The sequence below is a fragment of the Pelodiscus sinensis genome, chromosome 29, assembly GCF_052426305.1.
Source record: "Pelodiscus sinensis isolate ZL-2025 chromosome 29, ASM5242630v1, whole genome shotgun sequence".
NCBI lineage: Eukaryota > Metazoa > Chordata > Testudines > Trionychidae > Pelodiscus > Pelodiscus sinensis.
The window spans coordinates 14,826,853-14,853,266 of NC_143080.1; the positions used below are offsets into that span (position 1 = coordinate 14,826,853).

General features: G+C 45.0%; 1 protein-coding gene across 3 annotated transcripts in view; it reads left to right on the forward strand.

Annotated features, from left to right (window-relative positions):
* The window catches only part of MYO1D (myosin ID), a 300,747-nt gene that overhangs the window by 74,318 nt on the left and 200,015 nt on the right, over positions 1 to 26,414 (forward strand). For all 3 annotated transcript variants that reach the window (XM_075911435.2, XM_075911436.2, XM_075911434.2), the window contains exons 5-11: positions 9,559 to 9,612; positions 10,616 to 10,711; positions 17,149 to 17,265; positions 17,715 to 17,918; positions 20,948 to 21,093; positions 21,183 to 21,297; positions 23,272 to 23,442. In XM_075911435.2, coding sequence (XP_075767550.2) covers positions 9,559 to 9,612; positions 10,616 to 10,711; positions 17,149 to 17,265; positions 17,715 to 17,918; positions 20,948 to 21,093; positions 21,183 to 21,297; positions 23,272 to 23,442 — 903 coding nt within the window. The remainder of the gene's footprint in view (positions 1 to 9,558; positions 9,613 to 10,615; positions 10,712 to 17,148; positions 17,266 to 17,714; positions 17,919 to 20,947; positions 21,094 to 21,182; positions 21,298 to 23,271; positions 23,443 to 26,414) is intronic.

Genomic DNA, 26,414 nt, shown 5'->3' on the forward strand with positions numbered 1-26,414 from the left:
GAATCCTCCCATCACATTCATTTCCAGCCCCTAACAAACAGAGGCTAGAGGCACCATTCCTACCCATTCTCATTAAGAAGTATTGGTGGACCTAACCTCCATGAATTTATCTAGTTCTCTTTTGAACCCAGTTAAAGTCCTGGTCTTCACAACCTCCTCTGGCAAGGAGTTCCACAGGTTGACTGTGAGCTGAGTGAAGAAAAACTTCCTTTTGTTTTAAACTTGCTACCTATTAATTTCATTTGGTGACTCCTAGTTCTTATGTTATGGGAACAAGTAAATAACTTTTCCTTATTCACTTTTTCCACACCAGTCATGGTTTTATAGACCACTATCCTGTCCCCTTTAGTCTCTCTTCTGAGGTGAAAAGTCCCAGTCTTTATAATCTCTGTTCATATGGGAGCCATTCCAAACCCCTAATTGTTGTTGCCCTTTTCTGAACCTTTCCCAATGCTAATATTGTTTTTAGATGAGGTGATACATCTGTACACGGTATTCAAGATGTGGGCATACCATGGTTTTATATTGAGGCAATAAGATGTTTTCTGTCTTATTCTCTATTCCTTTTAAAATTATTCCTAACGTTCTGTTTGGTTTTTTTGACTGCCACTGCACATTGCTAGCCACAATGACTCCAAGAGCTGTCTCTTGAGCAGTTATAGCTAAATTAGTCCCCATCACATTATATGTACAGTTGGGATTATTTTTTCCAATTTGTTACTTTACATTTAACAACATAACATTTTGTTGCCCAATCACTTAGTTTTGTGAGATATTTTTGAAGCTCTTCACAGTCTGCTTTGGTCTTAACTATCTTGAACAGTTTAGTACCATCTGCAAATTTTGCCACCTCACTGTTAACCCCTTTCCCCAGATCATTTATAAATAAGTTGAATAGGATTGGTCCCAGTATGGACCCTGGGATAATACCTCTAGTTACCTCTCTCCATTCTGAAAACTTAATGTTCGTTCCTACTTGTTGTTTCCTGTCTTTTAACCAGTTACCAATCCATGAGAGGACCATCCCTGTTATCCCATGACAACTTACTTTTACTTAGAACTTTGTTCAAAAGCTTCAAGGGGTAGCCGAGTTAGTCTATAACAAGAAAAACTTAAAAAACAACTAATAGTCTAGTAGCACCTTAAAGACTAAATAGTTACAAGAGGCTGATGAGAACCACTAGCACCTTCCTTGGTTGGCTGGTTAAGTTAAGAAGTGGAACATAATATGTGAGCCAGCTGACATGCCAATTCATACCATGTTGGAAATTAAATTCCAACCCTTCTCTGTGTATTTGGCTTGCGGAATTGGTCTGAAACGAAACAGTGACTTGGAGATCCGTTAATGAGCGTCCAAGACGATTAAAGTGTTCTCCAACAGGTTTTTGTGTATTGCCTTTTCGGATATCGGTTGTGGGTGGCAACCTGGAAAGCAGCGATCATGAGATGGTAGATTTCAGGATCCTGACCAAAGGAAGAAAGGAGAGCAGCAAAATACACACCTTGGGCTACAGAAAAGCAGATTTTGACTCCCTCAGAAAACTGATGGGCAGGATCCTCTGGGATGCTAACATGAAGGGGAAAGGAATCCAGGAGAGCTGTCTGTGTTTTAAATAAACCTTATTAAAGGCACAAGAAGAAACCATCCCGATGCACAGTAAGAAAAGTAAATATGGTAGGAGACCAGATTGGCTTACCGGAGAAATCCTTGGTGAGCTTAAACACAAAAAGGAAGCTTACAAGAAGTGGAAACTTGGGCAGATGACTAGAGAGGAGTATAAATATATTGCTCAAGAATGCAGGGGAGTTATCATGAAGGCAAAAGCACAATTGGAATTGCAGCTAGCAAGGGATGTGAAGGATAATGAAAGGTTTCTACAGGCATGTTAGCAATAAGAGGGTGATCAGGGAGGGTGTGGGGCTCTTACTCAATGTTTTTTTTTTTTTCCTCTGTCTTCATAGACAAGGTCAGCTCCCAGACTAGTGCACAAGGTGGAATCTCCATCCCTAGAGGATGTGGGCAGGCAGAGGTGGAGAAAACAAGTTAAGAACTATTTAGAAAAACTTAGACATACAAAAATACATGGGCCCAGATTTAATGCATCCGAGGGTACTGAGGGAGTTGGCAAATGTCATTGCAGAACCTTTGGCCATTATCTTTGTAAACCCAGAGAGATCGAGAGAGATCCCAGATGATTGGAAAAAGGCAAATGTAGTGCCCATCTTTTTAAAAAAAGGAAGGACGACAACCCAGGGAACTACAGACCCGTCAGCCTTACCTCAGTCCCCGTAAAAATCATGGAGGGGATCTTCAAGGAATCCATTCTGAAGCACTTGGAAGAGAGGAATATAATCAGCAGGGCTCGACAAATTATACCATCTACTCGCCCATGGCGAGTAGATTGTAACCTGGAAGAGCTGGGTTTGGGCAATCTGTGCATGTGCAGAACGATTTGCGCACGTGCAGATCGCCGGACAGCGCGGCTGGCGAGCGGGGCTCACCACGGTTCGGCGAGCCCTGATGATCAGGAATAGTCAACATGGAGTCTTTGGTTTCTTCGACCATGGGACTCTGTTCCGGGCGCAAGGATTGTTAGGAAGAGATGGGATCCACCTAACGAAGAGAGGAAGGAGCATCTTCGCGGGCAGGCTTGCGAACCTAGTGAGGAGGGCTTTAAACTAGGTTCGTCGGGGGACGGTGACCAAAACCGTGAGGGGAGTGGGAAAGTCAGATACCGGGAAGAAATGCATAGAGCAAGGAGCGAGAAAGGAGGACCCCAGTTTCGAATGGAGAAGATAGTGCAATCAACTGGTTACCTGAAGTGTTTGTACACTAATGCGAGAAGCCTGGGCAACAAGCAGGAAGAACTGGAGGCCCTGGCCCAGACCAAGAAATATGATTTAATTGGGATAACAGAGACTTGGTGGGATGACTCGCATGACTGGAGCGCTGTCATGGAAGGGTATAGATTGTTCAGGAAGAATAGGCAGGGGAGAAAAGGAGGAGGAGTTGCACTATATGTAAGAGAGCACTATGATTGCTCTGAACTCCAGTATAAAGAGGGAGAAAAACTTGTTGAAAGTCTATGGGTCAGGTTTAAAGGAGCAAACAGCAGTGATGTTGTGGTTGGTGTCTGCTACAGGCCACCGAACCAGGTGGATGAGGTAGATGAGGCTTTCTTCGGACAACTGAGCGAAGCTTCCAGATCGCAGGCCCTGGTTCTCATGGGGGACTTTAATCACCCTGACATCTGTTGGGAAACCAATATGGCAGTACACAGGCAATCCTGGAAGTTTTTGGAGAATGTTGGGGATAACTTCTTGGTACAAGTGCTGAAGGATCCGACCAGGGGCCGTGCACAGCTTGACCTTCTCCTCACAAACAGGGAGGAACTAATAGGGGACGTAGAGGTGGGTGACAACCTGGGAAGCAGTGATCATGAGATGGTAGATTTCAGGATCCTGACCAAAGGAAGGAAAGAGAGTAGTAAAATACACACCTTGGACTTCAAAAAAGCAGATTTTGACTCCCTCAGAGATCTGATGGAAAGAATCCCCTGGGATGTTAACATGAAGGGGAAAGGAGTCCAGGACAGCTGGCAGTATTTTAAAGAAGCCTTATTGAAGGCACAGAAAGAAACCATCCCGACGCGTAGCAAGAGAGGCAAACCTGGTAGGAGACCGGATTGGCTTACAGGGGAAATCCTTGGTGTACTTAAGCACAAAAAGGAAACTTACAGAAAGTGGAAACTTGGACAAATGACTAGGGAGGAGTTTAAATGTATAGTTCGAGAATGCCGGGGGGTTATCAGGAAGGCGAAAGCGCAAATGGAGTTGCGACTAGCTAAGGGTGTAAAGGATAACAAGAAAGGTTTCTACAGGCATGTTAACAAGAAGGTGATCAGAGAGGGTGTGCAGTCCCTAATGGATGAAGGAGGTAACCTAGTGACAGAGGATGTGGGGAAAGCTGAAGTACTCAATGCTTTCTTTGCCTCTGTATTCACGGACAAGGTCGGCTCCTGGACTTCTGTGCTAAGCGACGCAAGATGGGAAGAAGATGGACAGCCCTTGGTGGGTAAAGAACAGGTTAGGAAATATTTAGAAAAACTAAACGTACACAAATCCATGGGTCCGGACTTAATGCACCCGAGGGTACTGAAGGAGTTGGCAAATGTCATTGAGGAGCCTTTGGCCATTATCTTTGAAAAGTCGTGGAGATCGGGCGAAATCCCGGATGATTGGAAAAAGGCAAATGTAGTGCCCATCTTCAAAAAAGGGAAGAAGGACGATCCAGGGAACTATAGGCCGGTCAGTCTTACCTCGGTTCCTGGAAAAATCATGGAAGGGATCCTAAAGGAATCCATTTTGAGACACTTGAATGAGAGGAAAGTGATCAGGAATAGTCAGCATGGATTCACAAAGGGCAAGTCGTGCTTGACCAATCTGATTAGCTTCTATGATGAGGTAACTGGCTCAGTGGACATGGGAAAGTCAGTGGATGTTATATACCTTGACTTTAGCAAGGCTTTTGATACGTTCTCCCACAATATTCTTGCCAGCAAGTTAAGGGAATGCGGATTGGATAAATGGACGGTAAGATGGATAGAAAGCTGGCTAGAAGGCCGGGCCCAGCGGGTAGTGATCAATGGCTCGGTGTCAGGATGGCGGTCGGTTTCTAGTGGAGTACCCCAAGGTTCGGTTCTAGGACCGGTTTTGTTCAATATCTTTATTAATGACCTGGATGAGGGGATAGATTGCACCCTCAGCAAGTTTGCAGATGACACTAAGCTAGGGGGAGAGGTAGATACGCTTAAGGGCAGAGATAGGGTCCAGAGTGACTTAGACAAATTGGAGGATTGGGCCACTAGAAATCTCATGAGATTCAACAAAGACAAGTGTAGAGTCCTGCACTTGGGACGGAAGAATCCCAAGCATAGTTACAGGCTGGGGACCAACCAGTTAAGTAGTAGTTTTGCAGAAAAGGACCTGAGGGTTACAGTGGATGAGAAGCTAGATATGAGTCAACAGTGTGCCCTTGTAGCCAAGAAGGCTAATGGCATATTAGGATGCATTAAGAGGAGCATTGCCAGCAGATCCAGAGATGTCATTATTCCCCTTTATTCGGCTTTGGTGAGGCCACATCTGGAGTACTGTGTCCAGTTCTGGGCCCCCCACTACAAAAAGGATGCGGACGCATTGGAGAGGGTCCAGCGGAGGGCAACCAAAATGATTAGGGGGCTGGAGCATATGACCTACGAGGAGAGGCTGAGGGACTTGGGTCTGTTTAGTCTGCAGAAGCGAAGAGTAAGGGGGGACTTGATAGCAGCCTTCAACTTCCTGAAGGGAGGTTCCAAAGAGGATGGAGAGAGGCTGTTCTCAGTAGTGACAGATGGCAGAACAAGGAGCAATGGTCTCAAGTTGTGGTGGGAGAGGTCCAGATTGGATATTAGGAAAAACTATTTTACTAGGAGGGTAGTGAAGCATTGGAATGGGTTACCTAGGGAAGTAGTGGAGTCTCCATCCCTAGAGGTGTTTAAGTCTCGGCTTGACAAAACCCTGGCCGGGTTGATTTAGATGGGATTGGTCCTGCCTAGAGCGGAGGGCTGGACTTGACGACCTTCTGAGGTCTCTTCCAGTTCTATGATTCTATGATAAGGGGATGGTTGGATGAAATAACATGATCTTGGTAACTAATTGACCATTCATTATAGGGAACTTTCTGGGTGTCTGGCTGGTGAGTCTTACCCACATGCTCAGGGCTTAGCTGATCGCCATATTTGGGGTCAGGAAGGAATTTTCCTCCAGGGTAGATTGGCAGAGGCCCTGGAGGTTTTTCGCCTTCCTCTGTAGCATTGGGCACAGATCACAGCTGAAGGACTCTCTACATGTTGGGGCCTTCAAAGTATTTGAAGGCTTCAATATCTGAGACATAGGTGAGAGGATTATTCTGAGAGGGGTGGGCGAGTTTCTGTGGCCTGCGCTGTGCAGGGGGTCAGACTAGATGATCATAATGGTCCCTTCTGACCTTAAAGTCTATGAGTCTATGAGTCACCAAGGGCAAGTCATGCTTGACCAATCTGATTAGCTTCTATGATGAGGTAACTGGCTCATGTGGTCAGTGGATGATATATACTTTGACTTTAGCAAAGTATTTGATACAGTCTCCCACAATATTCTTGCCGGCAACTTAAGGAAGTATGGATTGGATAAATGGACGGTAAGATGGATAGAAAGCTGTCTAGATTGTTGGACCCAACGGGTAGTGATCAATGGCTCGATGTCAGGTTGGCGGTCGGTTTCAAGTAGAGTGCCCCAAGAATCGGTTCTGGGGCAGGTTTTATTCAACATCTTAATTAATTACCTGGATGAGGGGATGGATTGCACCCTCAGCAAATTTGTTGGAGGCAGGGATAGGGTCCAGAGTCAGCTGGACAGATTAGGAGATTGGGTCAAAAGAAATCTGATGAGTTTCAACAAGGACAAGTGCAGAGTCCTGCACTTGGAATAGAAGAATCCAAAGCATGGTTACAGGCCGGGGACCGACTGGCTAGGTAGCAGTTCTGTAGAAAAAGACCTGGGAATTACAGTGGATGAGAAGCTGGATCTGAGTCAAGAGTGTGCCCTTGTAGCCAAGAAGGCTAATGGCATATTAGGGGTGCATTAGGAGGGACATTGCCAGCAGATCCAGAGAAGTGATAATTCCCCTTTATTTGGCGTTAGTGAGGCCACATCTGGGGTATTGTGTCCAGCTCTTCCCCCTCTCCTTCCCGAAAGGATGTGCACGCCTTGGAGAGGGTCCAGTGGAGGGCAACCAAAATGATTAGGGGGCTGGAGCGTATGACCTACAAGGGGAGGCTGAGGGATTTGGGTTTGTTTAGTCTGCAGAAGAGAAGAGTGAGGGGGGATTTGAGAGCAGCGTTCAACTTCCGGAAGGGAGGTTCCAAAGAGGATGGAGAGAGGCTGTTCTCAGTAGTGGCAGAACAAGGAGCAATGGTCTCAAGTTATGGTGGGGAGGGGTCTAGGTTGGATATTGGGGGGGAAAAACTCTTTACCTAAGAGGGTGGTGAAGCACTGAAATGGGTTACCTAGGAGGGAGGTGGAATCTCCATCCCTAGAGGTTTTTAAATCTTGGCTTGACCAAACCTGGCTGGGTTGATTTAGTTGGGGTTGGTCCTGCTTTGGGAAGGGTGCTGGACTCTGACTCCTGAGGTCTCTTCCAGCCCTACGATTCTATGATATCTGATGTGTGTCCGTTAATTCTTTCCTGTAGATACTGTCTAGTTTGTCTATTATACATGGCAGAGGGGCATTGCTGGGACGTCATGGCATAGAACACATTAATGGAAGTGCAGTTAAATGAGCCTGTGATTTGTGGCTGATGTGGTTGGCTCCAGTGATGAAATCGCTGGTGTAGATGTGTGGGCAGTGTTGGCACTAGGCCTGATTGCATGGATGGATTCCTGGATGATGATGATGGAGATGTGTTGGGTGGTGACTGGAAAGAAGTTGTTCATGGTTAGGGGGTTGTCTGTAAGTGAGAATTGGCCTTCCTCCAAGGCCTGTAAGAGTGAGGGGTCATTTTCCAGGATAGGTTGTAGATTGTTGATAATGCGTTGGAGGAGTTTAAGTTGTGGACTGGAGGTGATGACAATTGGAATTCTGTTTTCTCTTTTGGGTCTGTCTTGAAGTAGTTCCTATCTGGGTACTTTCTGGCAATCTAAGTTGATCCTATCCACTGGACCCCCTTGTCCACATGTTTGTTGACCCTCAAAGAACTCTAGTAGGTTAGGAAGGCAGGATTTCCCTTTATGGAATCCATGTTGACTTTCCCCATCAAATTCTGTTCATCCATGTGTCTGACGATTTTATTCTTTACTATAGTTTCGACCAATTTGCCTGGTACTGATGTTAGACTTACTGGTCTGTAACTGCCAGGATCACCTCTAGAACCCTTTTAAAATATTGGTGTCGCATTAGCTATCTACCAGTCATTAGGTACAGAATGTAAAGCATTTTTGCCCCCAGAATAAAGTTATAATAGCTAAAGTTAAGAAGCTGTCAGAGCTCTGCATCTCATTTGTTGCCACACAGACACCTTAAAACCATTGTTTTCAGAGCTCATTCCATCATAGAATTTGAGAGATAAATAAAAAGGTTTTGGAATGTTTTGTACTCAGAGTAAAATCTGAGATTAATTTAACATGTATAAAATTGCTTTTCACTGAAATTCTTGCACTGAAATCTCACTGAAGCATAAATCATAAAGATTTCTGTGTGTCTGCAAGTAGTGATGGTGTGGTTTTAGAAATATTACATTGAGTTGATACCATAGTTTTACATGATTGTCTGTTAACTTTTGTTACATGTTCTATGAGATTGAGGGAAAGTGTCTTTTGTGTCATTTTAGACTGTACAGATTTGACAGCATCTGGCAGCATTTTTAAATTTCTATCTCTTTCTTTTAAACCTAGTTCCAGAAGAAACATTTTCTTGTATTTAGTTTTAAAATGTATTGCGTTGACCCTAGCAACACACTAAGGGAACATGTGTACAGCTGCAATGGCGTTTAATCCAAAGGCTTTTTATAAAAAGTGTTTGTTTGCACTCTACTTAATTCTGGTTTCTTTTTTAAAAACATATTATTTTGACAGTTTAATATTATCCCAATTGGCTGACGAGAGCAGGTAATGATTTTCCATAGCTGCATAGAGAGATCTGATTTTAAGTCACCTAAACTTCCATGATCATACAAATCATATTTACAGCAGTCACCTCACTAATTCTCACTGAGTTTTTTGCTAACCCATAATATAATAGTAGTAATTCTCAAAGGAAAACCCCAGTTGTTTCACTCTACTTCTCAGCAAAGGTTTAATAGCAAGAGGTGGCTCTTTATTACTAAGACTTTATTGCTGCAAAATATTCTATGCTTCACCAGCTGGTTAAGGATTTAAGCAAAACTACATTATTCCAGTCAAAGTTTTGCCATGTGCTATGGGTGGCTTCTGCCTTTTAATCATTAAGTAAAAGCAAAAGTTTGTAGCTGACAGTGGTTCTGTGTCACTACTGAAGTTAATTGCATTCTCCTACATCTTACATTGGTCTGGGACAAAGATTCTGTGGTGATCTTGCTCCTACCAGTATTGGTCTCGGATTAAAGATAAGCATCACTTGAACTGTGGCTTGGTGCAACTGCTTTACCTGTTCTGGTTTGTAGAAGAAGAGTTTGCCAAAGGGTGCCCCAACTGGTGCCTGGAGGACTTGCAGGTGATCACGTGGTTCTGTTTCCAATTTCCAACTGGTAAATCATATTAATTTAAAAATAATTTGTGAGCTTTGCATGTAAACAGTTACCATGGTCACCACTGGGGGTGTCGTATTTAAAAACAGCCTGTTTAATTGTCTTGGCTGTGCACTCCATGGGACAGAGATTACTTATCATACACATTTGTAAAAAGTGCTAGAGGGATTTTGGGAATGATAGTTTTTTGCATTGGCAGTCTGTGGTAAGAAGCACACTACCAGTGTAATATATGTCTTTTTGTCTTTTCCCCCCAGTCCCGAGTGATAGTGCAGCAGCCAGGAGAACGAAGTTTTCACTCATTTTATCAGGTTAGTATTTGCCTACGCGAACACATGGAAATTAGCTGACTCATTCCCCTCTCACAGGACATACAAGCAAGCAACCAATGCATTCTCTTACATGCGTTTTGTAAGCGGATGCTCTGTTATCTCACACTGGGCCAATTTTCTACCTTGAACTTTTTTTCAGTTGGCTGAAGTTGCCTAATTTTGGAGAGGAGGCCATGGGAAGGTGAAATATTCCCACTCCTCTTCCTATTCTTTAACTCATTTGTAAATGTATTAGTCCTTCAGAGCATATAATACTATCCCTGGGCTCTAGATTAGTGCTTGATTTGCCGTACAGCTAATGTCCTCCTTTTTCATGAGGTTTCTGTAATTTGGGTGGCGCTAGTTTTGTGGCACTGAGTATGTTTATAGCTTACCTTTTATTTCTGTGCCTTCACTATTTTTTTGGTAGTCTCATGCCTCTGTAGGCTCTTCTGGGAAGGAAATGCCCTTTACCATAACTCTTTATAAGGAAAATCATCAACATACTTGCCATACTTTGTTCAGCACAGTTGCTGATATTTGCCAAGTGTATATACAGCACTTTATTTCCAGCATGTGGCAATTTGACAATATTTCATTGCGGAAATTACATATGTTCTCTCCTGCATGCTAACCTGAAACCATCTGTATGATATTGCCCCTGTTAAGACGTTTTGACTTGTTTTCAGGGTTGTTGCTTTAATATCCTTAAAGGAAACCACATGAAAGGTGTTTTTGGCTCTGTCATGATGGAAATGTGTATATCACAACTGCATCATTTACACAGCCTTTCCCTATAATTGGAAAATTCATTGCATGATGCCCACTAACGTCAGGTGCCACGACTGTTTGCTTGTTAGTAATGTATGTGGAAAGTTGTGGTCATGCCTCACTATGCGTGAGGAGGAAGGATCAAAGCATATTCAATGTGTCAATAAATGACGCCAACTATGAAGATGGTGGTTTTTTTGAATGTTTGTTTTGTAAAATCCTATTTGTGCAGCTTCTCCAGGGAGGTCCTGATAAAATACTACGCTCTCTACATCTTCAGAAAGATTTCTCTGCATACAGCTATATCCGGGCTGGAGGACAGTTAAAGGTGAGGATATAGACCGTTAGTTTCAGGTAACTTGTTCTAAAGTTGTACGTATATCTGAAAGTGGCACATTGACATCCATGCTCATTATCAGGGGAAGATATTGTAAAAAATGGATCATTCCTGCCACAATCTAAAAGACTGGGCAACTGCCAGGCTGTCACCCTAGCTGCTGTGGTGGATTGCTGGAACTTTTTGCTGCTTTCTCCCTGCAGTAGCTGCTGGTGTGGTAATGAGAGCAAACCGCGTGGGTGTGATGTACTTAGCGTAGTGGTCATGGACCAGAAGATCTTGAAGCCTCTGACAGGTGATCCTGACTGATTTGGCCAGGAAGCTATCAACTACTGGTGCTTCAGTTGCCCCTCCATCTACCATCATGTTGCTCCTGCCCTCTGCCTTGGAGCTGCCCCTGAGAGCCTCCTGCTTGCTGTGCAGGGTGTGGGAGGAGAGGGGGGCACTGATGTCAGGGTGTCCCTCCTGCACCCACTTCTCTACCCTGTCTCCACACAGAGAGAAGGGGATGAAAGGAGCTTGGCAAGGCAAATCTCTCTCTCTGTCTCTCAACACACATGGGGGGGTGATGGTTGCTGCTTTTACTGCTTGCAAAATGTGTTATGTCCCCCCTGGTCCCCCAGGAGCAGGCAGGATGAAGGGCGCCCTGAGAGTAAGGAGGTGGGGTGGGTTCCGGTGTGGCCTGGAGGATAGGGCATTCGCCTGGGGAGGGCAGGGTGGCAGGCACGAGTCCCGGGTCCCCCGCCCCATGGAGAGGAAGGATAAAGGGCACCCTGGGTATGTCTACACTGCAAAGTTAATTCAAACTAACAGACGTTAGTTCGAATTAACTTTGATAGGCGCTACACTAGCGCTCAGCTAGTTCAAACTTAATTCAAACTAGCGGAGCGCTTAGTTCGAACTAGGTAAACCTCATTCCATGAGGACTAAGCCTAGTTTGAACTTACTAGTTCGAATTAAGGGGTGTGTAGCCCCTTAATTCAAACTAGTGGGAGGCTAGCCCTGCCCAGCTTTCCCTGGTGGCCACTCTGGCCAACACCAGGGAAACTCTATGCCCCCCTCCCGGCCCCGGACCCCCCAAAGGGGCACGGTCTGGCTACAGTGCCCGTGCCAGGTGCAAGCCTGCCAGCACCCAGCCAGCAGACTCTCCACCTGGCACTGCTCGAGCCAGCCACCCGATGCCCTCCAGCCCTCCCCCTTTTCCCAGGACCAGGCTGGCGGCTCCCTCTTCCCAGGACCAGGCTGGCCGCTCCCGGGAGCCTGCCCTGGTCCACAAGAGGCGGGCACCCGCCTGGTCCAGTGCAGACAGCATGGACCTCATCCACGACCTTTGCACTAGGCACAGGAAAGTGGCCGGCTAGGGCAGGAGAGCTGCCAGCCTGGCCACCCAGGAGCAGGTTTGCATGAAAATCAAGGTGGTCCAGTGAGAACCCCGACCCTGAGCTTACAATGGCTGTACTGGGTCAGGCCAAAGGTCCTTCTAGCCCAGTAGCCTGTCTGCCGACAGTGGCCAACATTAGGGACCCTGGAGGGGATGGACCAAAGACAGTGACCAAACCATTTGTCTTGTGCCATCCCTCTCCAGCCTTCCACAAACTTTGGCCAGGGACACCATTCCTACCCCCTGGCTAAGAGCACTCCGTGGACCCAACCTCCATGACTTTCTGTAAGTTCCCTTTAAACTCTGTTCTAGTTCTAGCCTTCACAGCCTCCTGCAGCAAGGAGTTCCACAGGTTGACTCTTTGCTTTGTGAAGAACAACTTTCTGTTATTAGTTTGAAGCCTGCTACCCATTCCTTTCCTTTGGTGTCCTCTAGTCCTTTTATTATGGGAACTAATGAAGAACTTTTCTGTATGCACCCTCTCCACACCACTCTTGCTTTTATAGACCTCTATCATATCCCCCCCTCCGTCTCCTCTTTTCTAAGCTGAAAAGTCCCAGTCTCTTTAGCCTCTCTTCATATGGGACCTGTTCCAAACCCCTGGTCATTGTAGTTGCCCTCCCCTCTCCTACCCTCTCTCTTCCCCTCTCCCACTTCCTTTTCCCAGTCTCCCCCAGTTTTGTTCAATAAAGAGAGATTCTATTTTTGACCACACGTTTTCTTTATTTTGTACATCAGGAAGGGGGGCTAGGGAACGGTAAGTGGAAGGAGGTGAGGGAGGAATGGGGTACGAGCCCCCGATGGGGAGGACTGGGCTGGCTCTGCGGGCTTCTGGGGGTGGAAGCTCTCCTGCAGCCCCCCAATTGCCTCCTCTCCCCAGATGGCAGCCTGCGGCAAGTGCAGCCGGGCTGATGGCCGAGTGCTGTGATGTGCCAAGTGTGATGTGCAAGTGGGGCACCCCTGAGAACTATCTGTCTGGGGTGGGGTTTGGGACCCTTTAAACACAGCCCTCGGCTAGCCTGAGACAGCAGCTCCACGCTCTAAGTCCTCATCTGATGCCCTGCCGGCACTGCTTCCGGCCATCCTTAACCTCTGTTCTGGGTCCACTCTGTGTGGACATGCTAGTTCGAATTAGCAAAACGCTAATTCTACCTAGTTTTTAAGTCTAGCTGCGCTAATTCGAATTAGCTTAGTTCGAATTAACTAATTCGAACTAAGTTAGTTCGAATTAGCGCTGTAGTGTAGACATACCCCCTGAGAGTAAGGCGGTGGGGCAGGTTCCAGCATGACCTAGGGAATAGGGCATCAACTAGTCTTTGTATTTCATAATTTTTATTTCTCTTACACTTAAATTTAATTCTTTGAGTAGTGAGTTCTAAAATTCCTAATCTGTCGTGGCAGGAGTCATTATCCCATTGGTAATTGCTGTTTCTGGAAGTGGCTGGCATGTCCCTGCACGTCATGAGAGGCAGAGCAGGGGATCTCCACATGCTGTCCTTGCCTGCAGACACCTCTCCTGCGTCTCTCAATAATGGGGAACTGTGGCCAGTAGAAGCTGTAGGCTCAGTGCCTGTAGATGAGGGGCAGCATGTGGCACCATGGCTGTACCTGCCAGCTGCTTCCAGGAGTGGTACAGGGCCCAGGGCAGGAGTAGCTCCACTGCTCAGCCACCTGGAAGCCATCTCAAACAGTGCTCAGCCAGTGCCTGCTTCCTGAACCCCTGTCCCAGCTCTGAACCACCTCCTACACCTAACCTCCTGCCCCAGATTTGAGTCCCCCTGCACCCAAACTCCTTCCCAGAGCTTGCACCCTGAAATCCCTTCTGGACCCCAGTCCTCTGCCCTGGGCTAAGCTCCTCCGACACTCCAAACCCCTTGACCCAAGACCACAACCTGTACCCCAACCCCTTACTCCAGTCTGGTGAAAGTGAGTGCAGATGGTGGAGGAAGTGTGATGGAGTGAGCAAGGTGAGGCCTTGGAGAAGGGGTGGAGCAGGGGCTAGGTCTCTAAAAGGGTGTGGGAAGGAAGTGGGGCAAGGGTATTTGTGTTTGAGGTAGGTCTTACATTGCACTTGAACATAAGAACAGCCATACTGGGTCAGACCAAAGGTCCATCTAGCCCAGTATCCTGTCTGCCAACAGTGGTCAATACCAGATTTCCCAGAGAGAGGAATCACAACAGGCAATCTTCATGTGATCCCTCTCCTGTTGTCATTTCCAGAGAAACAGAGGCTAGGGACACCATTCCTACCCATCCTGGCCAATAGCCATTGATGGACCAAACCTCCATGAATCTATCTAGCTCTTTTTTGAGCCCTGTTAATGTCCTAATCTTCACCACATCCTCTGGCAAGGAGTTCCACAGGTTGACTGTGCACTGAGTGAAGAAAAACTTCCTTTTGTTTGTTTTACACCTATTAATTATACCTATTAATTTCATTTGGTGACCCGTAGTTCTTATATTGTGGGAGTAAGTAAATAACTTTCTTATTCACTTTTTTCACACCAGTCACGACTTTATAGACCTCTATTGTTTCCCCTCTTTGGTCTCCTCTTTTCTAGGATGAAAAGTCCCAGTCTTTATAATTTCTCTTCATATGGGGTCTGTTCCAAACCCCTAGTCATTTTTATTGCCCTTTTCTGAACCTTTTCCAATGGCAGTATATCTTTTTTGAGATGAGGCGCCCACATCTGTACGCCGTATTCAAGATGTGGGTGTACCATGGTTTTATATACAGGCAATAAGCTATTCTCTCATTCTGTATTCCTTTTTTAAGGATTCCTAACAATCTGTTTGCTTTCTTGACTGCCGCTGCACACTGAGTGAAGCTTTTCAGAGAACTATCCGCAACGACCCCAAGATTTCTTTCTTGAATAGTCATAGCTAAATTAGTCCCCATCATATTGTATGTATAATTGGGATTATTTTTTCCAGTGTGCACTACTTTAAATTTACCGACATAAAATTTCATTTGCCATTTTGTTGGCCAATCACTTAGTTTGGTGAGATCTTTTTGAAGTTCTTCGCTGTCACAGTTTAAATTGAAAAAGTGATCTCGTGGTTAAAAATTTTGGAGACCACTGTACTAGGAGGTGGTAATGGGGCCCTAAGAATCAACCTCAACAGTTCGTGGTCTAAGTAGCTTCACAAAAATTGTATCGGAGCCTCCAGTACAGGGCGGCAGTCGGGGCTGCAGGCAGCAATTGGTGTATGCAAATACCTGGCATAAGAGACAGCAGCATGGGGTGGCAGCCGGCTCCCGCCCTGTGTTGCCAGTGTGTGTAACCACTGAACACTTTAGCAGTTAGACGGTGACCCAATTACCTGCTTTTTAACACCTCTAATTATAACTAACAGCAAAGTTTGGCCATTAGTTCCATCAGGATCCACGTATCAGTAGCTTTCCAACCTCTGATTCTCTTTTTTACCAATATCATGTCAATCAGATTTTTGAAGTGTCTGGACTGGTTATTTCCTTATAGCGGATCCTGTTTACACCTGGGAGCTTAAATCTAGTATTGACAAAGCTAGGCTGGTATTGATGAAGCCAGGCTCACAAAGTTCATAATGGACACACTGAGGGAGAACTCTCCAATAACTATGCATTGGGCATGAGCACACACCTGAAGTGGACTAGACATGTACATTGTTTCTTGTAGACCCGTTGTAGAATAGGGTAACCCTTTTGTCTTCATCAAAGGCTGTATGTATGTCACTAAATTCTAGCTTCAGCAAAGTAGAACAAACAGAGCAGGTCTGTCTGTCTGAAGGTGAGGCTCTGCAAGTGACTTTAAAAATGCCTTGCCACTAAAGGCTTGTGTTAAAACTCCCTAAGGTCACAGATTTCCTGGCCTTGGATGGGTATTGTTGCAAAAATCCCTTTGAAAACCCAGGAAGGCGCATTTGGGAATTCCTTCCTGTGAGGTACCCTTAAGCTCTCTAACCCTCCCTCTGGAGAGAGCTTGAAAACTGTAATTTCTTTTAGCAGTCTGGCTTTGCAGCACTAGGTATGTGCACATGGAAACTCCCACCTTCTAGGACACAGGAACCAGATCATGGTCTTAAAAGGGGGATTTTTATTAACAAAGAAGAAACACTTGATGAAACATTACTTGGTTGCTAGGTAATACAGAGCAACTAAAGAAAGAATTAAAACACAGAGAATTGCTTCTCTGGGATTGAGTTTAGAAAGTTAGTGTAGGGGTTAGTTATATGTGCTCAGCACAGAGAAGTCCAGAGAAACCCAAAAATAATCTGATTGCATTTGACTAAACATTCCCTGTTCTACTTACATATCTATAGTTTCAAGATTTAATCCTTCCCTTGGCATGGATGTTGCAGGATTCTCCATGCCTGGCTCCCTGCTTATTCATGTCCTCCCAGACTGCTCTGGTTATACAACAGGCACAGGAAGGTCGCTGCTTCCAATTCAGAAGCCCCCATAGTATTTCCCTTGGTTCTCCTGGATTTCTGCCAACTCACTTCCAGCTTCCCTAGCATTCCTGGGGACTCTCTAGGATTCACTGTCTATTGTTTTAGCACTTGCAGGCAAGACAATTTGCGTTTGATAATCAGAGAATCCTAGGGCTAGAAGACACTTCAGGAGGTCCAGTCCAGCCTCCTGCCCAAAGCAGGACCAATCCCAACTAAATCTCAAGAGTTAACCACTGTGAAAAGACTTTGGTTAATTAAAGGGCAGGAATGTACAGAAAAGGGCATCATCCCTCATTCAGAACACCCAGTTTTTCAGATGATAGGATTTTTGTACAAAGGAGGCAGGATTAAATTGTATGGGTACCTGTGAAATTGGCATTTCTTAACTTTTGACTGGTTGACTGAAGGTTTTTTATGTGATAAATAGAATAAAAAGTGGCTGTGACCTACTATTGTGAGCAATATTCACTTTTTTCACATCTGATTCTGTGGCCGTTGCATAATGGCTGCCACATCAAGTCCCTGAAGCCATACAATGGTGATGCTTTGTATTCTACAGTGTCTGTCCAGAGTGTGAAAGGTACTGAATCAGAAATATCTCCATTCTCTTCAGTGTTCCATCAGTGATGGTGCGGAGTTCAAAGCCGTGGCCGATGCCATGAAAGTGATAGGCTTCAAACAAGAGGAGGTTCAAACTGTCTACAAAATTTTGGCTGCTATTCTTCACTTGGTGAGTTCTCTGCATGTGGACTTGTGCAAGCTATTCTTCCAAGATGGCAATGACAGGGCGGCCAGGCTGTATTACTGTGGGTATTGAGATGTTCTTCTATCCAGATGCAGATAGAAGTGCTGTTTGGTTGGAAAAGTACACACTATTCCTGCCTGCCAGCAGTGGGTCAGATTTCCCTGTGGGGCAATTTTGATTTTCTAGTCTGACCTTCTGTACAACACGGGACATAGAATTTCCTCACAACAATTCAGACTAAGTTGGGAGTGGAGCATAAGGACAATTCAGTCTGAATTAAGAAGTGTGTTAATTTCTTAGAAATGTGGGGTTTTGTTTGTTAATGAACTGAACAGCAGATCACTCCCTAGAAATGAAGTGCTCACTTCAGTATGGCTGGCAGTGCTCTCAGCAGAAACACACTGAACAGTCTTGTCTTTCACCACTTGCTACAGGGGAACTTGAAGTTTTCAGTGGATGGCGACACGCCTGTGATTGAAAACAGCAAGCTTGTGTCCATCATTGCAGACTTGCTGTCAACAAAGTCTGACATGGTGGAGAAGGCTCTGCTTTTTCGAACGGTAGCTACAGGCCGGGATGTCATTGACAAGCAGCACACAGAGCAGGAAGCCACCTACGGCAGAGATGCTTTTGCGAAGGTGAGTCTGAATTCTCTTTCTACAAGTTGGTGCTAGTTTGTCATGCAACCGTTTCCCAAATCCCTGTCAGTTTTTGCTCTAATTTCACAAATGGTAGGAGCCTATGGATGAATGAAAGTATTGCAGAGTCCGAAATCTCTAGGGAAAGGTGCAGCAAAGAGAGAAGTTGTCCAATGAAATTGTAAGAAGATCGATCGCAAGGTTTTGGGGCTGTTAATCTGGATGCTTCTTTTTCAATATGTAGTTTTAGAATGTTCAAATAGTGAAATACTTGAATGCAGCAGAGTTCAAATATTATCTGAACTAGGGCAATCATAGAACCATAGAGCTGGAAGAGACTGCAGAAGATCATCAAGTCCAGCCCCCTACTCTAGGCAGGACCAATCCCAACTAAATCAACCCAGCCAGGGCTTTGTCCAGCTGAGACTTAAAAACCTCTTGGGATGGAGACTCTGCTACGTCCCTAGGGAACCCATTCCAGTGCTTCACCACCCTCCTAGTGAAATAGTTTTTCCTGATATCCAACCTGGACCTCTCCCACCACAACTTGAGACCATTGCTCCTTGTTTTGCCATCTGTCACTACTGAGAACAGCCTCTCTCCATCCTCTTTGGAAACTTCCTTCAGGAAGTTGAAGGCTGCTATCAAATCCCCCCTCACTCTTCTCTTCTGCAGACTAAAAAGACCCAACTCCCTCGGCCTCTCCTCGTAGGTCATATGCTCCAGCCCCCTAATCATTTTGGTTGCCCTCTGCTGGACCCTCTCCAATGGGTCCACATCCTTTTTGTAGTGGGGGGCCCAGAACTGGACACAGTACTCCAGATGTGGCCTCACCAGAGCTGAATAAAGGGGAATAATGACATCTCTGGATCTGCTGGCAGTGCTCCTCTTAATGCAACCTAATATGCCATTAGTCTTCTTGGCTACAAGGGCACACTGTTGACTCATATCCAGCTTCTCATCCACTGTTACCCCCAGGTCCTTTTCTGCAGAACTACTACTTAGCTGGCTGGTCCCCAACCTGTAACAATGCTTGGGATTCTTCCATTCCAAGTGCAGAACTCATCAGATTTCTTGTGGCCCAATCCTCCAATTTGTCTAAGTGACTTTGGACCCTATCTCTGCCCTCGCGCGTATCTACCTCTCCCACTAGTTTAGTGTCATCTACAAACTTGCTGAGGGTGCAATCCATCCCCTCATCCAGGTCATTAATAAGGATGTTGAACAAAACCGGTCCTAGAACTGAACCTTGGGGCTCTCTGCTAGGAACTGACCACAAACCTGACATCGAGCCGTTGATCACCTGTTGGGCCCTACCTTCTAGCCATCTTTCTATCCATCTTACCGTCCATTTATCCAATCCACATTCCCTTAACTTGCTGGCAAGAATATTGTGGGAGACTGTATCAAAAGCCTTGCTAAAGTCAAGGTATATCACATCCACTGACTTCCCCATGTCCACCGAGCCAGTTACCTCATCATAGAAGCTAATCAGATTGGTCAGGCACGACTTGCCCTTTGTGAATCCATGCTGACTATTCCTGATCACTGTCCTCTCTTCCAAGTGCCTCAAAATGGATTCCTTAAGGATCCCTTCCATGATTTTTCCAGGAATCGAGGTAAGACCGGCCTATAGTTCCCTGGATCATCCTTCTTCCCTTTTTTGAAGATGGGCACTACATTTGTCTTTTTCCACTCATCCGGAATCTCTCCCGATCTCCGCGGCTTTTCAAAGATAATGGCCAAAGGCTCTGCAATGACATTTGCCAACTCCCTCAGTACCCTCGGACCCATAGATTTGTATATGTTTAGCTTTTCTAAATAGTTCCTAACCTGTTCTTTCCCCACCAAGGGTTGTCCACCTTCGTCCCATACTGTGTCACTTAGTGCATTAGTCTGGGAGCTGACCTTGTCCGTGAATACAGAGGCAAAAAAAACATTGAGTACTTCAGCTTTCCCCACATCATCTGTCACAAGGTTACCTCCTTAATCCAGTAGGGGCCCTACATCCTCTCTGATCACCTTCTTCTTGTTAACTTGCCTGTAGAAACCTTTCTTGTTATACTTCACATTGTTTGCCAGTCGCAATTCCAATTGCACTTTTGCCTTCCTGATAACCCCCTGGCATTCATGAGCTACAAATCCACAAAACAAGTTTAGCCACAGGGCTTAGCCAGATGTTGGAAGTCTCTCCTTTGTTGGCTCATGTATTTATTCAATGGAAATGCAATTAATGAGATTGAACTGTCAAATATCTGTGTTCTCAAGCACAGCCGAGAGTGGTAGGATATCCTTAAATGCAGTTTAAAGATTGACATGCTACACCTTTGGTTTTTTGCCAACAGTAGCAGCCTCATTTGGAAGAATGATGGTGACAGACTATTGGAGGCATGCTTACCTACTCATTTATTTTAATTGCGGGAAGGATGAATGGGGGGCGTTGAACAGTGGCATTGGGAAAGGACTAACATTTGGGCCTGTCAACGAGAATGTCCTTTTAAGGTGGTTATACTGCCACAGTTACACATTACAAGTTTCGCTAATTTAAATTACTAGATTCTGAAGACAGAAAATAGCCTTACTTGTGACTACTTCTTGAAAAGTTAATGATAGTAAAATTTCATAGTACTGTATTTTGTGCTGTTTAAGTGCTCAGTAACCGTGGATAAAAATCTTATCCTGCATTCATCTGTTCTCCTATATATTTTCCATATTTATGCAATTCTTTGATGTGGAGACAAGTTGCAATATGGACTGCAGCTTTAATTGGGAGACGTTGGTAGAAGAATTGGTAGAGCTGTTTAAGATTCTGTTCCCATATAAACAAATTTAGAAAGAACAGCAGTTATTTGAAAAGAATAGAGGGCTTCTTAAACAGACTTTTGATCTAATTTTAGCAGTGAATATGGGTTTAATCAGAAAACCAGCTTGAACTAAACTATTACAGACACTAGTATAGAGACTTGGCAGAAATTCAGTTAAATCAGTTAGAGATTGGACATTAAGCTCAATGTTTGTTATCCTTCCAGGCTATATATGAGCGCCTTTTCTGTTGGATTGTTACACACATCAATGACATCATTGAAGTGAAGGACTATGATACCACAATCCATGGGAAAAACACAGTCATTGGAGTCCTAGATATCTATGGTTTTGAGATTTTCGACAACAACAGGCAAGCTGCATTGCTAAATAAGGAAACTGATGTTTCATTTTTCCTCAAATGAAAAACTAATCATTTCTCTCTCAACTTTATTTTTGCAGTTTTGAACAGTTCTGCATTAATTACTGCAATGAAAAGCTGCAGCAGCTTTTTATTCAGCTAGTTCTAAAGCAAGAACAGGAGGAGTATCAGCGAGAGGGCATTCCCTGGAAGCATGTGAGTGAATTGGCAGCAGAGCTTTGGTTGAATCCAGTGTAACAGTATAGGGCCCAGTCCTGAAGTTGCTTCTCACCTGGACTTCAGTTAGTCAGTGAGAGCTCTGTACTCAGAACACATACAGCGTCTCTCCTGTTAAGAAGTCAGACTCTAGAGTCTAGCTGAAGCAAAATGGAAAGTACATAAGACACCATTTGTATACAGTGTTTGGCCTCTGTGTGGCCTCTTTGACTGCTAGTGTAAAATGCCTCTTGGCCTTGTGGCTAAGATCATTGTTTTGTCCAGTTCAACAGGTGTTCAAGTAGACAGGGTTTTTTTATTGATCCTTTCTAACAGGTAGGATTTTGGTTAGGAGATGCTGGTTCAGAGTAAGGATATAAAGGACTAGTTGACTATCCAGTAAGTAAATGTAACCTGCAAATGTCCAGGAAAATTGTGCAATATCTTGTATAAGAACAACCGAACTGGGTCAGATCAAAGGTCCATCCAGCCTAGTATCCTGTCTGCCCACGGTGGCTAATGCCAGATGCCCCAGAGGGAGGGAACATAACAGGGAATCCTCACGTGATCCCTCCCCTGTCACCCATTTCCAGACAGAGGCCAGACACACCATTCCTACCCATCCTGGCCAATAGCCATTAATGGACCTAACCTCCATGAACTCATCTAGCTCTTTTTTGAACCCTGTTAAAGTCGACATAGCACTGGTATAAAGGTATACCACTACCTTGCGGTCACAACTTTTAAATTAAATTAATAGAGATTGCCTATCTCCTAGAACTGGAAGGGACCTTGAAAGGTCATCGAGTCCAGTCTCCTGCCTTCACAGCAGGACCAAGTACCATCCCTGACAAACTTTTGCCCCAGATCCCTAAATGTGGATTGAACTCTCAACCCTGGGTTTAGCAGGCCAATGCTCAAACCACTGAGCTATCCCTCCCCCAGCTTCTTCTGCCATAAGTGTATGTCTCATTAAGCGCATTCATGAAAGATTCTGTAGTTGGATATGGGATTGGTGCAGTTGTAATCTGAAACGTGAAAGGACACCCTTCTCCTCTGTGCCTCTTAGTGCTGCAAATATGTCTTCTATAGCTACCCCCTTCTTTTAAAATAAAGCTCTTCAGAGCTGTATAGGAAAGAGGATTAACTATAGACACACACATGGGGTACGTAGTGGATCACGTTAAAGCTGCCTGGCCAAATAGTCAAGAGATGAACCCCTTCCACTAGTTTGTTTTGTGTTAGAACTTCTGTGCTCTAAAAGGAAGAACAGATATTGGGCCAGATTCTCATCTGTTATGTTTGTTCCCAACTGGACCAGGGGGATAACTTCACAAAGTTAAACCTATTGTTTAATGCTAGTTAATGACTAGGTGGGTTGTGTGTGTGTGTGGGGGGGGGGGGGTGTTTTTGCTGGCTTTAGTACAATCTAATCCTGATTCAACTACTCTGCTTTTGGTCACTAAAGTCCAAGTAAGGGATGAAGTTTGGATACGAGCACTCAACACCTGCTACAAGTACACTTCTCTTAGAGCAGAGAGTCTCTGCTCTGCATGGTCTGCAGTCCAGGATATTTTCAGATTGTCTGGAAAGCAGTAATTTTCATTATAATTTATATGTATATTATTTCCACTACCTCACTGGATCTCAAATCCTGGTCACGGCACATCAGTAGCCCACAGATTGGCATGCTTTGAAAAGCAAGAAGTGGGATATTTTGAGGATGTTGAGGCCTAGGAGGAAAAAATGGTCTACGTGGTCAATAGAATGAGACTGTTGAGCACGGCATTACTACTTCATAATGAGCTTAGTGCTTCTTAGTTTAGTTTCTTTATTTCACATTTAATACAACTGTATTGCACATAATTCCCCGTCTGGTTGCTGGTGTGTGCATAGATATGGGCACTAATTGTATATCTGCTTCTTTCTTACTCAGATGACTTCTACAAATACTTGTTCTTTTGTGTTCTGTAGATTGATTATTTCAACAACCAGATCATTGTGGACCTTGTGGAACAGCAGCACAAAGGGATCATTGCCATTTTGGATGATGCCTGTATGAATGTTGGAAAAGTCACTGATGAGATGTTCCTTGAGGCACTGAATAACAAACTGGGGAGACATGCTCATTTCTCCAGCAGAAAGGTAGCCAGTTCCTATGTACTCAAAAGCCACCTCCTTTCACATGCAGCACATGCTGTAACATTCTAATTGGGGTAAGGAAAAGGATTTACACAGTGACTTGGATAGAGGAAGGCCTCCTTAATAAAACTTCAGTGTCTGCTGCTGTACATAGTATTTCTGTAATTACATGGCCAATCAGGTTCTCTAGTTTAGAATGAGCTAATGAATGTTATAATGGTTTGTATCCAGAAGAGGGAGCTAAAGTATGGTCAATGCAGTCAATTTTATTTCAAGGGGAAAAATGGGGAAGTGTGAACTTGTCTTGACATATGATGTCATGTATAACCAATGGATGCACAGTTCCATTCATGTGACTGTTCCCTATTCAAGCAGCTTTAATATGCTGTGGCAGTGAAAATGTCTCACATTTCTTCATTACTGTATAATCTTAATCCTCAGTAACTACAATACGTGCTTATCTTAAATTGTGCCCATAACCCTCCAGGCCCTTTGATTTGCTTTGTTTTTGTATGACTGCCATTTGAGACTTTCACACCTTAATATTTTAAAAATACAGGGACTAGCCTGATAAATTTGAGAACCATTCACACAGAATAATCCAATATAGGCAGTCCCCGGGTTACGTACAAGATAGGGACTATAGGTTTGTTCTTAAGTTGAATTTGTATGTAAGTCGAAACTGGCTCCAGATTCAGCCGCTGCTGAAACTGATCAGCGGCTGACTACAGGAAGCCCTAGGCAGAGTTGCTTTGCCCCCGGCTTCCTGGAATCAGCCGCTGATCAGTTTCAACAGCGGCTGAATTTGGACTCCTGGGACAGAACAGCTGGGCACTGCCGGGTAGCTCCGCGCAGGACCAACCCGGCAGCACCCCAGCTGCTCTACCGCAGGCGTCCTGCAACAAAGGCCTGGTCTGCTGGGGGGAGGGAGGGGAATGGTTGCGCCCACTCCCCCCCCCCCCCCCCCCGCAGACCAGGGAGACCCGAGCAAAGCTGCGGAGGCGCAGAGGTCCTGCCGCCTCTGTGGCTTTGCTCCTGTCTCCCTGCTGTGCTGGGGGAGTCCCCCCCCCCCCCCCCAGCACAGCACGGAGACCCCAGCAAAGCCGCACAGGCGGTGGGGTCCCCCGCCTCTGCGGCTTTGCTCCGGTCTCCTTGCTGTGCTGGGGGGGGGGCAAAGGAGCAAAGCCGCACGGGCAGCGGGGTCCCACCGCCCGTGCGGCTTTGCTCGGGTCTCCCTGCTGTGCTGGGGGGGAGTCCCCGCCAGCACACCAGGGAGACCCGGAGCAGCTTTTCTCGCCCCGGAGGATGCGGTGGCGGGACTGCTGCGCTCTGGGCGGTCCCGCCGCCCGCGAGCTCCGGGGCGAGAAAAGCCCCGTTCGTAAGTGCGGATCCGCGTAAGTTGGGGACTGCCTGTAATGTCCTTTAAAACTGATGTCTTTTCATTGAGAAATAGTATTTGACATCTGTTCATTAGAATACTATTTTCTCCACTGCCAAGTGTTCTAGGTAGGGCACGAATATCACCTTAGCATACTTGTATAAGCAATGTGCATGAGACGGTCTTAAGAGCCCCAACTTCTGTACTAATCTGATTTCAGTTTAATAATGTGTTCACTTTTTTCATTGCATTCCCTTGGTATATATGGTCATGCCAATTCTCTTCTAGAATATGATCTGAGGAAGTGGGTCTGGCCCAGGAAAGCTCATTAAACCATCTTATTAATCTTTAAAGAGCTACATAGTTTTTCCTTTTGTTTTAAGAGTCTCTGAATTCAAACAATAGAAAGAGCTGGGTCTGGCTTGTTTTAGTGAGGAATAAAATAGGTTTTCATTTGGCTCTGGGTTGTCCTTAAGAACATTTCACTTGAAGTATAACCTGTCAGCTAAACTGCCATATACCATTATTTGGTAAAGAGCAAACAGTACTCTTGCTGTTAGCACTAAACTGCAGGGTTGCTGTGTAGTTAAGGTAGGTGCATATGTTATTGAATAGTTCAAATGTTATGAGTAAATAGCTGCGTCTTTACTCTGTATGGAAGTGTTATGTCTGTCATGCATAATTTGGGGCTAGGGGATTTGGATGCAAATTCTTTCCTTTTTTGATGATGATGCGTGTCCCAGGGACATGGGGAATGAACTCCATTTTCAGCACAGGAATAGCAAGGGCAACAATAGTCCAGATTCCCAATGTGACCCTACCAATATACTCCTAGGGCCTGTTCATTTGTAGGTCTCTTCTCTGCTTCTCAGGAAGTACAATGTGGTGGTGTGGGGAAAGTGAATCTGATGATGAGTGAGGGGCTATAAATGGGAAAACCACAACTGACTGAACCATTTCCTTCGGGAGCTTGTTTCTTCTATAGGACACATTCCACAGTATGGTGTAGTGCCAATACCAGTGTTCCTCAGCAGGGAGCAGCATCTTCAAGAAATCCTGTATTGGCACAGACTGAATGAGAAAACAAGGAAAGCAAAAACAAATGAGCACTTCCTTGTGTGTAGCCAATATTAATTACGGGGTGGGGGGACCAGTCCTATCAGCTAGTGTAAATCAATATTACCTTGAAGGTTTTGACCCATATAATCATCAGCATCTTGCTGCTTCTTCTGACCTTTTACTCCGCTGCAAACATCATTCTTCTCACTAATACCGAAGATATCTTGCTTACTGGTTGTTGCTTCCTCCAGTTACTGGCCAATACGTGTCTGAGTTGTTTCCATCTTCATATTTTAAATTACAATAAAGATCTGGCTTCATTTTGCTTCCACTTAGTTACTTAGCTTTATGGACAGCAATTAAAATTCGATGGTGTCTGTCGGGTAAAGTCTTAGCTTAAAGAAATTGAGGAAGCTGTTCTTGAAAGAGTTAAAATACATGTGCTAGTATGTTCTGGGAATAGCTGCTGTTTTCAAGGCTTGCAGTTGCATCACCCCCTCCCTCCCAATGCAGTATGTTGCACTCCACATCAGTGTGG